General features: G+C 47.9%; 1 protein-coding gene across 1 annotated transcript; it reads left to right on the top strand.

Annotated features, from left to right (window-relative positions):
• The first annotated feature begins 4,853 nt into the window (after nucleotides 1–4,853).
• TP53I3 (tumor protein p53 inducible protein 3) lies at nucleotides 4,854–13,529 on the top strand. The gene is made up of 6 exons (XM_066237395.1): nucleotides 4,854–5,009; nucleotides 7,371–7,596; nucleotides 8,907–9,174; nucleotides 11,165–11,377; nucleotides 12,255–12,451; nucleotides 13,169–13,529. Exons 2-6 carry the CDS (start codon nucleotides 7,459–7,461, stop codon nucleotides 13,349–13,351), a joined length of 999 nt encoding a protein of 332 aa, XP_066093492.1. The 5' UTR covers nucleotides 4,854–5,009; nucleotides 7,371–7,458; the 3' UTR covers nucleotides 13,352–13,529.
• The last annotated feature ends 220 nt before the right edge of the window (nucleotides 13,530–13,749 follow it).

Raw genomic sequence — 13,749 nt, 5'->3', positions numbered from 1 at the left:
CAATTACACAGTTCCTCTGCAGTTGTAATGGAAAGCAGCCTAGACGATCTATGGGTGAATTGGTACGACTATATTCAAGAAAACTTGACTTATGGACGCTGAAGCTTTCATTTCATATCACTTTACACATCACAAACTATTACTCTTGATTTTTTCCCCTACTACTTAAAAATGCAAAAATGATTCTTAGCTTGCAGGCATGCAAAAACAGGTAGTGGGCCAAATTTGGCCAGCCTGCCATAGTTTGCTAACTCCCAGTCTCTATTACCTCTGCAGGTAAAAGATGTGCAATGATGTCCAAACGCTTGTGAATGTATTCACTGAGAGCCTTTTTCAAGCCAGAGGAGAAGGACTGTATCCAGGCAGGTCAAGTGTTGACAGATGGGTGTCTGTGTAATGTGTCTTGGAATTTTTGCATATCCCCAAATATATATATTTTGCACTGACAATGCAGAAATTTATCTATCTTAGTTGAGTGTAAGATAATTGGGTTGCAGTCCTTTTCTTTAGATGATAGATGCTAGTCTACTCTCTTCTAACTTTGAGATTGCAGATAGAAACAATACTATTTTGAGTTATTTTAACCTCTTGTAGGTAATTTATTGTTTCCACCTGAAAATTCGCTAGAACTAGGAATTTTACAAAATATAGGGATGTGCTTTTTGCTCATCAACCCACCTTTTAACACAGTGAACCATTTCAATTTATAGAATCTGATACGCTTAGAATATTTTAAGGAAGTATTTAACTATTATTGATGCAGGCAATTTTAAAAATTGTATTTATTGATTTTTTGGAGAGAGAGAGAGAGAAGTGGGGGAGATGTGGGAAGCATCAAGTTGTAGTAGTTGCTTCTTCTATGTGCCTTGACCGGGCAAGTCCAGGGAAGAAAATATTTAAATATTGAGTTTTCTTTATCCAGTTTTTTTCCCTCCATTTAAAACTCCTATTATTTTCATAGCAGGATCTCCTGAATTTACTATGCAAGTCTCTTATCCTTTTATGAATTCCCATCTCTTTAGGGATTTTTGTTTTTTGAAAGAGAGAGAGAAACGTCAATTTATTGTACCCTGCCTGGGAATCAAATTTGCAACTTTGGCATATCAGACCAATGCCTCTAACCAACTGAGCCACCTGGGCAGGGATCCTTAGGGTTTTGGTCTGTTGCCTAAGACTTTTCCCCCCCTTCCTTTCCAAGTGAGAGAAGGGAAAAAGGAGAAACAGACTGCCACATGCACCCTGACCAGGATCTACCTGGCCATTATCCCTGCCCCCTGTCTGAGGCTGATGCTCTGCCCATCTTGGGCCATGCTTACAACCCAGCTATTTTTAGCACCTGAGGTGAAGGCTCTATGGAGCCATCCTCAGGGCCCAGGGCCAATCCACTGGAAGCAATTGAGCAGTGACTGACTGGGGGGGGGGGGGAGAGAAGGAGAGAGAATGGGGAGGGAGGAGGGGGGGAGAAGCAAATGCCTGTGTGCCCTGACCAGGAATCAAACCCGGAACATCCACACACTGGGCCGATGCTCTACCACTGAGCCAACTGGCCAGGGCCAGATATTGCTTACTTTAATCTTCTTAGCCACTAATTCAGGTCACAACAGCAATCATCTCATTTAATGCAGCTACTGAATTATTTAATTGGAAATCTTTTTAATTCTTGTAGTATTCCTGAATCTTCTCAACTGCTTCTATTATTATTATTATTATTATTATTATTATTCAAGTTTTAATGTGTTTCTTCCAGTTCCCCTATTTTCTGGGTATTTATTCTACTCATTCTGACAGACTTTACTCTGGCTGCTGGCTCACATTAGATAGGTTATTTTCTGATTGTTGAACTACAGCAGGTCCACAGATGGTGAAAGGGGAAGTAGCTGAGGCTATGTAAGGTAGCAAGAGGACTCCCTCCCTGCTCTTGTGACTCTCTATACTTGCCCATTTTCATGACTGGGGTGGGGGTGGGGGAGTTGCTCAGCCCACCCATTAAGCTCCATCTGAGCTTCTTATGACCTATGAACCTGGCATAACCCATACAATATTTACCTTCCTATAAGTCTCTACAAGTCAAGTTTTTTCCCAGGTCCATTGCTTTCCATTCCTTGTCCAGAAACTCTAATATTGCTCTTCAGATGATGCCCACCTAGATTGAAGGGGTGAGAGTAGGTGAGAAGACACGTTCTGGAGAATCCTCAAAGGAGACGCATAGCAGGGCACTGAAGGATAACCAAGTATTTGCTCGACAGGAGAGCGAATATGACGTTAGGTGTCAGGCTACTGAGTTTGGATCTTATTCTTCAGTTACCAGCAGTAGAGGTTTCCTGTCCTCCCTGAGACACTAGAGTCTACCCACAGAAGTAGCAAGGAATACCCAACTCACAGGTTCCAGAAAAGGCCCCTCATGGACCGTCTTTCTGAATATACAGGCTTCCTTTGTTCCTTTCCTCGCAATGATGGCTTTGACATAGATGCAAGAGAAGGGATAGAGGCTGACATTTTTTTTGTTTTTTGTTTGTTTGTTTTTACAGAAACAGAGAGAGAGTGGGACAGACAGGAATGGAGAGAGAGATGAGAAGCATCAATTATCAGTTTTTCATTGCAACACCTTAGTTGTTCATTGATTGCTTTCTCATATGTGCCTTGACCTTGGGCCTTCAGCAGACCAAGTAACCCCTTGCTCAAGCCAGTGACCTTGGGTAGAAGCTGGTGAGCTTTGCTCAAACCAGATGAGCCCGCACTCAAGCTGGAGGCCTCCGTGTCTTGAATCTGGGTCCTCGACATCCCAGTCAAATGCTCTATCCACTGCGCCACCACCTGGTCAGGCTGAAAGACATTTTTGTAAAACAGAATGCCTTATAAAAAGATATAATTGGGTAACCTTCTTGCAAGAGATGTGCTCAGCAGAGGGATATAAATAAAGAGAGAAAAGGACAGTTTGCAATTGATAGGAGAGAGTGTTTTGCAAGGCAGCCTGGTATAGTAAAAAGAGCCCCAGACCAGGACCCAGTAGATGTATACTGCTCTCAAAAATTAGGGGATATTTCAAAATGAATATGAAGCAATTTAAAAAAAGAAGCATTTGATTTACTTAATTTTTTTTTTTTTGTATTTTTCTGAAGCTGGAAATGGGGAGAGACAGTCAGACAGACTCCCGCATGCGCCCGACCGGGATCCACCTGGCACGCCCACCAGGGGCTACGCTCTGCCCACCAGGGGGTGATGCTCTGCCCATCCTGGGTGTCACTATGCTGCGACCAGAGCCACTCTAGCGCCTGAGGCAGAGGCCACAGAGCCATCCCCAGCGCCCGGGCCATCTTTGCTCCAATGGAGCCTTGGCTGTGGGAGGGGAAGAGAGAGACAGAGAGGAAGGAGAGGGGGAGAGGTGGAGAAGCAGATGGGCGCCTCTCCTGTGTGCCCTGGCCGGGAATCGAACCCGGGACTTCTGCACGCCAGGCTGACACTCTACCACTGAGCCAACCGGCCAGGGCTGATTTACTTTATTAAACAAGAACATCAGAAAAGCAAATGACAAGTCAAAGCAAGTTCTATTATGCAAATGAGATGCAAAACCAACTTTTATTTTATTGGTGAAAATGCACTTGACAAAAGGCTGAATGTACTGGAGTATCTGCACATTCCCTGGTCCCCTAATATTTGATTCCTGGCTCCAACACTCACTAGATATGTGCCCCTTGAAATCAGTCTATCTGGGCTCCTTTTTAGTAGTGTTATTATGATCAAATAAGGAAATGCATGTGAAGAAATTACACAGCACTACAAGAAGTGTACCAGCACACACATATGTGGGTTCTTCTAACCCAGTGGTTCTTACCCTGGGACAATGTTGCCCCCCAGGGGATAGCTGCCAATGTCTGGAGACATTCCTTATTGTCCTGACTTGAGGAGGGTGCTACTGGTATCTAGTAGAAGGGCAGGGACGCTGTTAAACACCCCACAATACACAGGGCAGTCTTTTTTTTTTTTTTTTTACAGAGACAGAGAGAGAGTCAGAGAGAGGGATAGATAGGGACAGACAGACAGGAACGGAGAGAGATGAGAAGCATCAATCAGTTTTTCATTGCGACACCTTAGTTGTTCATTGATTGCTTTCTCGTATATGCCTTGACTGGGGGGCCTTCAGCAGACCAAGTAACCCCTTGCTCAAGCCAGCGACCTTGGGTCCAAGGTGGTGAGCTTTTGCTCAAACCAGATGAGCCCCTGCTCAAGCTGGCGACCTCGGGGTCTTGAACCTGGGTCCTTCTGCATCCCAGTCCGACGCTCTATTCACTTCGCCACCGCCTGATCAGGCAGGGCAGTCTTTTTATTATTATTATTTAATTTAATATTTTTAGGGCAGTCTTCCAGAACAAACAATTACCTGGTCCAGAATATCAATAGTGCCAAGGCTGAGAATCCCTGAGCACTGGGCAGCGTGCTCTGGGGCCGCTTCTCACCAGTGCCCCAGGAAAGTGAGGAGAGCAGAGGTGGGAAGGACCCAGGACCACTGTTACCTCCCGTGTTCCCTATTGCTCCACTTTCCTCTCAGCGCCACACTGCCCACCCTGCCCGAGATGCCCGGCCACAGCCAGGGCAGGATGCCAGAATCCCCGGTGTAAATGGGCTAAAAGCCTGGCGGACTGGGAAACGGGCCAACTTCGGGTCTAGTTCCCTAGAGAGAGGGAAGTTTTCACTTCTTGCATGGGAGCTGGGAACAGCTTTTCCTGCCAAACCGAGAGAAAGATTGGTGTCTAGAAGCTCAAAGGAAAAGGAAATCTGATTTTCCGTCACCAGCTTTTCATTTTATTCCCCCACCAGCTTTGCTTGTTGAAGAGGGAAGGAGGAAACGGAAGGGAGGGAGGGGTTGGTCCTGGTCTGCCACACCCCTCGCGCTGCCCCGACTGCTTTCAGCAGGTCGGCTAGTCGCTGCTGAAGCAGGCAGAGCTCCGAGTTCTGCTCCAAGGGCGGCAGGGATCTCGGGACGGCCGTGCCAGCTGAAGCAGCCTGAGCAGGTAAGTCACACGGACGCCAGTGACCCACGCGGGCCGGGGAGCCCCACTCAGAGCGAGCGGAATTTGCCTTCTGCTCCTCATAGTTTTCCTGCCCCACAGCATCCAAGGGTGAGACCATCCCTACTGCTTTCAAACTGTCCCAATCTGTGTCCTGTGTGCTGTCTGGGTCGGCTGGAACCTCATAGGAGGGCGGGGTGGAGTGGGGGGCTCAGATCTCCCGACGGACAGAATGAGGCTGCTAGGGGCAGGAGCCCTGCAGCGAGTGGGCTTGGGCCCCCTGCTCTTATTACTGGACTGGAGGGGTCCCTTTGCCTGCCCTCATCAAAACTCACTAAGATACAAGCAGGAGTTTGCAGCCAAGGAAGTAAGGACTTATTAAGGAGATGGCACCATGCCCAGAGGCAAAGGTGGCTCATGCTCAAACCTGGCTTCTGAGGATTTGCAGGGGATGGATTATTAGGGGAAAAGTCATTAGTCATGGTGACTGATGGAGCTTGGGACCTGGTCTCTACTGTTTGGTCAGTGCTAGGATAGGGGATAATTAATTCACCATTGCTTCTGGTCCTGATGTCAGCCTTGCAGTAGCTCTGTCCAATTTCGCAAGGATTTGTTTTGTGGTATCATTCCACTTTCCTGTGTCCAAAGATAAAACACAACTGAGGCCAAGATATTATGTTTAACTGTCTCATTCAATAGACCCAGGACCTTGTTCCTAAGACCAAAACCTCATTGTCCTGAGGGCTTAATGATTCAGCAAGGGAGAGTCTGGTGAGTAAGTCAGGACGCTGGGTGAGGCCAGATTGAGTCAAAAGAAAAAAAATAAAAGGCCAGATTAGGCCCTGGCCGGTTGGCTCAGTGGTAGAGCGTCGGCCTGGCGTGCAGGGGACCCGGGTTCAATTCCCGGCCAGGGCACATAGGAGAAGCACCCATTTGCTTCTCTACCCCCCCCCTTCCTCTCTGTCTCTCTCTTCCCCTCTCGCAGCCAAGGCTCCATTGGAGCAAAGATGGCCCGGGCGCTGGGGATGGCTCCTTGGCCTCTGCCCCAGGCGCTAGAGTGGCTCTGGTCGCAGCAGAGCGTCGCCCCTGGTGGGCGTGCAGGGTGGATCCTGGTTGGGCGCATGCAGGAGTCTGTCTGACTGTCTCTCCCCGTTTCCAGCTTCAGAAAAATACAAAAAAAAAAGGCCATTTTAAAGAAAATAAGGTTTTGGGGCAGCTACCCCAGTGACCTGCGCGGGCAGGGAGTCCATCTCACAGGGAGTGGAATTCACCTCCTGCAGTGTTTCCCTGCTCCGCAGCGTCCACCCAGTGAGGCCATCCTGACTCCATTCACCCAGTCCCAATCTGTGTCCTCTCTGTGGACTCCATCTGGATTGGCTGAGACCTCAGAGGAAGGAGAACGAGAGGTGGGGAGCAGACCTTCAGGATACCAAGGAAAGGAGGCCAGCGGCAGGGGCCCTGTAGCATGGGCTTGAGTGTTACACTCCTGTTATCAGTCTGAAGGGGGCCATTTGCCTGCATACATCATAGCCCAATAATACACAAATAGGAGGTTACAGCTAAGAAAGTCAAAATTTATTAAGAAGATTGTGCCATGCCAAGAGTCACAGGTAGTTCATGCTCAAATACTTGGCTCCCCAATGGCTTCCAGGGGATGGATTAAGTAGGCTTAAAGTTGAGTAAGCGAAACACAGTTTATTCTGTATTATTAATTATTATATTACTGTCCATTGGAACAACTGTAAGCCTACATTTGCCCCACCTCATATAGCAAAAAGGTGCTTAGTCATGGTGACTGGTGGAGTTTGGATCCTGGTCTCTATTGACTGGTCAGTGTTAGGGTAGAGGGTAACTGATCATTGCATCTGGTCCTGATGTCAGCCTTGGAGTTGTTCTGTCCAGTTTCACAAAGATTTGTTCTATGGAATCGCTGCACTTAACTTTCCTGTGTCCAAAGTTAAAACACAACTGAGGCCAAGATATTATGTTTAACTCTGTCTCAGTAGTCAATAGACCCAGGACCTTGTTCCTAAGATTATTGGTCGCTAATCAAAGGATTCAGTTTGGTGGGTGAGTCGGAGTGCTAGGTGAGGTCAATTTGAGTTAAAGAAAATATAGTAAATAAATACATACATAAATACATAAGTATATAAATGAAAGGCCAGATTACAGAAAATAATATTTAGCCCTGGCTGGGTAGTTCAGTTGGTTAGTGTCGTCCTCATATGCTAAGGTTGCAGGTTCAATCGCCTGTCAGGGCACATACAAAAATCAACCAATGAATGCATAAATAAGGGGACCAACTAATTGATGCTTCTCTCTCTCTTCCCCTTCCTTTCTCTCTCAAACCAATAAATTAAAAAGATACATACTTCAAGAAAAGGAGGTTTCTGCGCTACACTGCTCAAAGACCCTCTCGCTCCGGCCTTGCTCTGCTCCTTGTCCTCAGGCAATGTTAGCCGTGCACTTTGACCAGCCGGGAGGGCCAGAAAACCTCTACCTGAAGGAGGTGCCCAAGCCCAGCCCAGGAGAGGGGGAGGTCCTCCTGAAGGTGGCAGCCAGTGCCCTGAACCGGGCCGACATACTGCAGGTACTCAGGGTTCAGGGCGGGACTCCAGGGCCATCAATAACCATGCAGACAGGTGAAGGAATGACCTAGGCACTGCCAGGAACATGCATCCTGAGGTGTGTGCAGAGTGTCGGCTGGGGGTCTCCTTTGTTTACAGATACAGGGATATGGTATTTGCAAAGCAGAACCCACCGTGAGTTAATCCATAGTCTGCTCAGGCTGCCAGATACAGAGAAGGGAGTTATCATTTGGTGAGGGGGTATGTTTGTTAGGCCATGTTCTACCTCATTAACTCTGTAGACAACCCTGTTTGCCATTTGTATTCTACATGAAGATGTTCACCTGAAACCTATGTACTATTATTGATCAATGTCACCCCATTAAATTTAATTTTTAAGCCTGACCTGTGGTGGCGCAGTGGATAAAGCGTCGACCTGGAAATGCTGAGGTCGCCGGTTCGAAACCCTGGGCTTGCCTGGTCAAGGCACATATGGGAGTTGATGCTTCCAGCTCCTCCCCCCTTCTCTCTCTCTCTCTCTCTCTCTCTCTCTCCTTTCTAAAATGAATAAATAAAATTAAAAAAAAAAAAAATTTAATTTTTAAACAAACAAAAAACTGAGGGTCCCAGAGTAGGAACGGAGCAGTACTCAGAATTTTCTTCTGTCTGCTATGTGAAGAGCTAAACTGAACCAGCTACAGTGGTTGGGGTAAATAAGAAATGCACACCAGGGTCTCCTGGGGCATTCTTTCACAACAAACATGACTGGGACCCAGACACGCGCACTTTGAAGAATCTCAGATGGTTCTGATGTGCACTCCTTGTTCAGTCCCTCTGCTCTGCCGCCCTAGTCAGAGGCTTCTGAGTATCCCAGTGAATAAAGACAGAGCCGGGCACTTCATATACGAGAACTATTATTTAGGAGTCCACAGTTTAGTAGCACAAATCCTGCTACTAATTTACTTTATGACCTTGGACAGGGCATTTCCCTATTCAGGCCTCAGTTTCTCCATTTGTAAAACAAGGGGTTTAAAGACTATACTTTCAGGGATCATTTCTATAGTTTGTAAAACAAGGGGTTTAAATGAGGGGAAAAGCTAATGTTACTAGTTGTGACATCCATTGACTATGTGACTTACCACCTCTTATTTGCACAAAACAAATGACCTCTCTTCTCTCTTTTCCTGCCCTAAAAAACAAAAACAAAACAAAACACCTGACTTTATCCTGAATTTTCTGTTGGAAAAACGGAGGGACCACTGGAAGAGGGCCAGGGACGGTAACAGGCAGATTTCTGATCACGCTCAGCACTAGTGCCCTCCTTTCTCTGCAGAGACAAGGCCAGTATGCCCCACCCCCAGGAGCCAGCAGCATTTTGGGAGTCGAGGCATCTGGACACGTGGAAGAGCTGGGACCTGGCTGCCAGGGGCACTGGAAGAAGGGGGATCCAGCCATGGCTCTGCTGCCTGGTGGGGGTCAGGCTCAATATGTCACTGTCCCTGAAGGGCTCCTCATGCCCATCCCAGCAGGACTGACCCTACCCCAGGCTGCAGCCATCCCCGAGGCCTGGCTCACCGCCTTCCAGCTGTTACATCTCGTAGGTGAGGAGCCCTCCCCAAACCTCCCCTCCATGCTCAGTCCATACCACGTGGCCCAATTGCTTCCGACTTCCACCTCAAAATCTAGTTTTCCAGAGCAGCTTTGTCCCGGCCACTCAGCCACACCCAGCTCTAGCACCTGACCCTCCTATAACACCAGTAGTGTCAGGTCCTTAGACCATTTTAGCAGTGGCTTGATGTTGAGGCCGAAAATCGTGGTTATCAGACAGAAGGCCTGTGCATGCCTCACACTGTGGCCCGTAGTCATCCCAGCTTCTCACAGTCATGCCGAGCTTCTCTCTGGGAGTCCTAGGACAGCAGAAGGGGCCGTTCCGTCAACTCTCATTCCGCCCAACCCCATTGAGGCCAGCCAAAAGATGATGTGAGGGAGCTTAAGAGAGTCTTTCAGGAAGTTCATGTAACTGGAAGACAAAGCATGCACAAGAATGAGATGATCATAGAGTTCAGAAGACCCTGTCTCTAACAGTAGCTCAAGATGGGAAAAGTTGGTGTGGGCAAAGGTGGTCAGAGAAGTCTTTCTGGAAGAGAAGGACTTGAGGGGTGGATAGAGTTGTGGACAGAAGGCAGCCACAGTGGCCTAAGACAGCGTCTTTTTCCTAGTGAGAAAGGTAGGATTGTCTGCTCCACTCACAAGTGAAGGATGATAATTATCGTTTGTGATAAATGAGGCTGAGACTAGATTGTGGTGGCCTTGAATTGCAGGCTGTCTGGACTTGATACAAAAGCCAATCGAGAGCCACATTACATTTTTGAGGAGAAAGTGACATAATGAAAGCTCTGTTTTAGGAAGAAGCCTAGGGCCAGGTGTGTAGTGCCTGGCTTAGTGAGATCAAGTGGAGGCCAGTTTCAGACGGAGGACTGGTGATGACAGTGGGAATGCTGAATATTCTTTCTTATTCAGGAATAGGTCAAAGGTATGCATATTGGTATTACATATTTCATAGGTAAAACAGATTACAGATGTGGCTGCTAATAACTTTCAAAAAGTAGTTACTCATGGCCCTGGCCGGTTGGCTCAGCGGTAGAGCGTCGGCCTAGCGTGCGGAGGACCCGGGTTCGATTCCCGGCCAGGGCACACAGGAGAAGTGCCCATTTGCTTCTCCACCCCTCCGCCGCGCTTTCCTCTCTGTCTCTCTCGTCCCCTCCCGCAGCCAAGGCTCCATTGGAGCAAAGATGGCCCGGGCGCTGGGGATGGCTCTGTGGCCTCTGCCCCAGGCGCTAGAGTGGCTCTGGTCGCAACATGGCGACGCCCGGGATGGGCAGAGCATCGCCCCCTGGTGGGCAGAGCGTCGCCCCTAGTGGGCGTGCTGGGTGGATCCCGGTCAGGCGCATGCGGGAGTCTGTCTGACTGTCTCTCCCTGTTTCCAGCTTCAGAAAAATGGAAAAAAAAAAAAAAAAAAAGTAGTTACTCACTTTGACCAGAGGCAATAAGACAAAAAATAACTATCGATACGATCACTAAAGAAAGCAAGAAATGGCCCTGGCCGGATGGCTCAGTGGTAGAGCGTCGGCCTGGCGTGCAGGAGTCCCGGGTTCAATTCCCAGCCAGGGCACACAGGAGAAGCGCCCATCTGCTTCTCCACCCCTCCCCCTCTCCTTCCTCTTTGTCTCTCTCTTCTCCTCCCGCAGCCAGGGCTCCATTGGAGCAAAGTTGGCCTGGGCACTGAGGATGGCTCTATGGCCTCTGCCTCAGGCGCTAGAATGCCTCTGGTTGCAACAGAGGGACGCCCCAAGATGGGCAGAGCATCGCCCCCTGGTGGGCACGCTGGGTGGATCCCAGTCAGGCGCATGCAGCAGTCTGTCAGACTGCCTCTCCGTTTCCAACTTCAGAAAAATACAAAAAAAAAAAGCAAGCAAGATATCTGGCATTTGGTGGTCCCAGGGCCTAGTGATCATGGCAGAATATGCCTAATGTGGACAATATGTAGCAGCTGCAAAGTAAAGAGAATGGTTCCTATACTTTCTGTCACAGGAAAAGTTCAGCCCGGAGACTCTGTGCTAATCCATGCAGGATTAAGTGGGGTGGGCACAGCTGCCACCCAACTCGTCCGGATAGCTGGAGCTATTCCACTGGTCACAGGTAGCTCCCAGGACAAGCTTCAAATAGCAGAAAAACTCGGAGCAGCTGCCGGAATCAACTATAAAGAAGAGGATTTTTCCGAAGCAGCCATGAAATTCACCAAAGGTAAACAATAGTCTCTGCAGCTCAGCAGGAAATTTCAGAGATGATTAAATAAAATCCTAATCAGCCTCAAGGTTGCCGGTACTCTAGATCTGTCTTGCCCCTGCTAAATGCACAACAGCTGCCCTGGCCAAGTTCTAGTACTCTGATGTTTGACCTCTGGAGACAGACAGGCAGTAAGAATTTAGGATGAAGACAGTTTCCATGTGTATTCTTGGGATATGATTCACACATGTCTTAGAAACTGAATAATCATATAGAGTTGGCCCAGAATTATCCAGGACCTCTTATTCCCAAGCAGCCAATATAGAATGAGTTAAGAAGAGCCATGGGGCAGGGAGCAGTTTGGAGGTGGTCATAGTAAGGCTGGGCTGGTAGCTTCTAAATGGATGAGCCTCTGTATTCCAAAGCCCAATCTGAACAGTTTTTGGCACATCCCCACTTTCAAAAATTGAAAAGGGAGAGATAACACGGAAGCTAGCAAAGCTACAATCCAAACAACCCAGTGCAGACACTTCATAACTTAGATGTAAACTACTAGCCTGCCTGTAGCCTGGGGTGGACCTCCCCTATTCTGTTCTCATTCATGCCCAGGTGCCAGTGGGTTCTCTTATATGGGCGTTGAGGATGATACCAGACCATGAATTGCCCCATTTCCCTCTAGCTGTGGCCAGAGATCATAAAAGATGAACTATTTCACGCATGTATGATAAAGTTCAGCTACCTCAACTCCATTTACAAGTGTTTCTATAAGCAGTGTTCCTGGTTCCAATCTATAGGTTTACTGATATTTATTTATACCCCTATATCCACAAATGTGCCATAGAATCTTATTTTGCATCTGTGTGACTGGCATCACAAATTGTGTTTCATGTGAAAGGTGCTGGAATCAACCTTATTCTAGACTGCATAGGAGGATCCAACTGGGAGAAAAATGTCAACTGCCTGGCTGTTGATGGTCGCTGGGTTCTCTATGGTCTGATGGGAGGAGCTGATGTCAGTGGGCCTCTGTTTTCAAAGCTACTTTTCAAACGAGGAAGTCTGATTTCCAGTCTGCTGAGATCTAGGGACAAAAAGGTGAGTGATGAGTGAGAAGAAACCTAGTACCCAGAGAAGTGTGATTCGTGTCTAAAACCCCAGGAAGGGAAGGTACGTCACATCTTAAGTTAGGGAGCCTGGTGTAGAAACTTGCCCTGCCCCTCTGTGGATAAAGTTAAACCAATTTCACAGAACTAATTAAAATTGGTCAACAGAAGCTTTCACATCTTGGAAAAAGGGTAACTAATACTTCACATGTGAGACCCGGGGAGTCTTTCTAACAGAATAAACAAAGCATTGACCATATTAGGAAATACTTTTAATAGTTTGAGTTTGTTTTGAAAGGCAGAACTCTTCTCAGTATGCTTAGTAAGCCTCTTAACCTGCAATTTCGGTGTGCCAGCTTTTGGGATGTTTCCCAACTGGGTTTCACAGCGACTGGGGGATACAGAATTTAAACCCTTTGAACTGAGCCTATGTAAGACCTGTCTGTGGCTGCCTCCTGCTTGATGCCTTTTTTTTTTAAAGCAGTCCTTGGGCTCTCAGTGACATTAATATTTTACTCCAAGCTCAGCCTTTATCTGGTACAAAACAGGTTACATATTTGGGGGGATGCACATCCATCTGGTAATGAAGGGGTTAGTTACCCCTATGTGCTTTTGTACACGTTTCAGGGAGCAGAAAGGCTAATAAAGCAGGAATGGGAATTAGGTAAAACCTCTGTCCAAGCTAATGGTCTCCTTTTCCTTATCTCAGTACAAGCAAATGCTGGTGAAGGCTTTTACGGAACAAATTCTGCCCCACTTCTCCATGGAGGGCCCCCAACGTCTATCATCGGTTCTGGACAAAGTCTTTCCCCTGGCTGAAATCCAAGAGGCCCATAAGTACATGGAGAGTAATCAGCACGTGGGCAAAATCGTCCTGGAGATACCCCAGTGAAGTGGGCACGGGGAGGGGGGCAGAAAACGCGTACCTCAGGCCTTCGCAGACAACCTGTTTAAAATTCACTGTATGCAGGCAAGAGACCCGCTACTGCTCCACGCCCACCTGTAACCTCTGGGCCTCCCACGGCCTCGTCAATTGCTCCGTGTAAGGGAAATAAAGCATCTTAAAATGAGCGGCCTACGCACTATGGGTGACACCCGGGCGCGGGGCGGGGATGAGATAGGAGATGGAACAAGCATCGACCCGGGGATTACAGGGGCAGCCGGGCCAGCAGATACTCAACCTTCAGGGTCTGTGCCCGGTCCCGAATACGGAGTCAGAACTCTGTAGATACTGCTTCGCGTACTTCCGGGAGCGGGACCTACCTACCTGGCCCCTACCGCCGCAGGCGC

This window comes from Saccopteryx bilineata, chromosome 6 (assembly GCF_036850765.1).
Source record: "Saccopteryx bilineata isolate mSacBil1 chromosome 6, mSacBil1_pri_phased_curated, whole genome shotgun sequence".
NCBI classification, from domain to species: Eukaryota; Metazoa; Chordata; class Mammalia; order Chiroptera; family Emballonuridae; genus Saccopteryx; species Saccopteryx bilineata.
The sequence above is the reverse complement of the archived record's forward strand: the minus strand, read 5'-3'. Positions and strand labels throughout refer to the sequence as shown.

Bases quoted from the DNA above. Each gene is read 5' to 3' on its own strand.
- TP53I3 (XM_066237395.1), top strand. From the start codon at position 7,459: ATGTTAGCCGTGCACTTTGACCAGCCGGGAGGGCCAGAAAACCTCTAC. The intron at 9,175-11,164 runs GTGAGGAGCCCT...TTTCTGTCACAG, and splicing joins CCAGCTGTTACATCTCGTAG to GAAAAGTTCAGCCCGGAGAC. The intron at 12,452-13,168 runs GTGAGTGATGAG...TCCTTATCTCAG, and splicing joins TGAGATCTAGGGACAAAAAG to TACAAGCAAATGCTGGTGAA.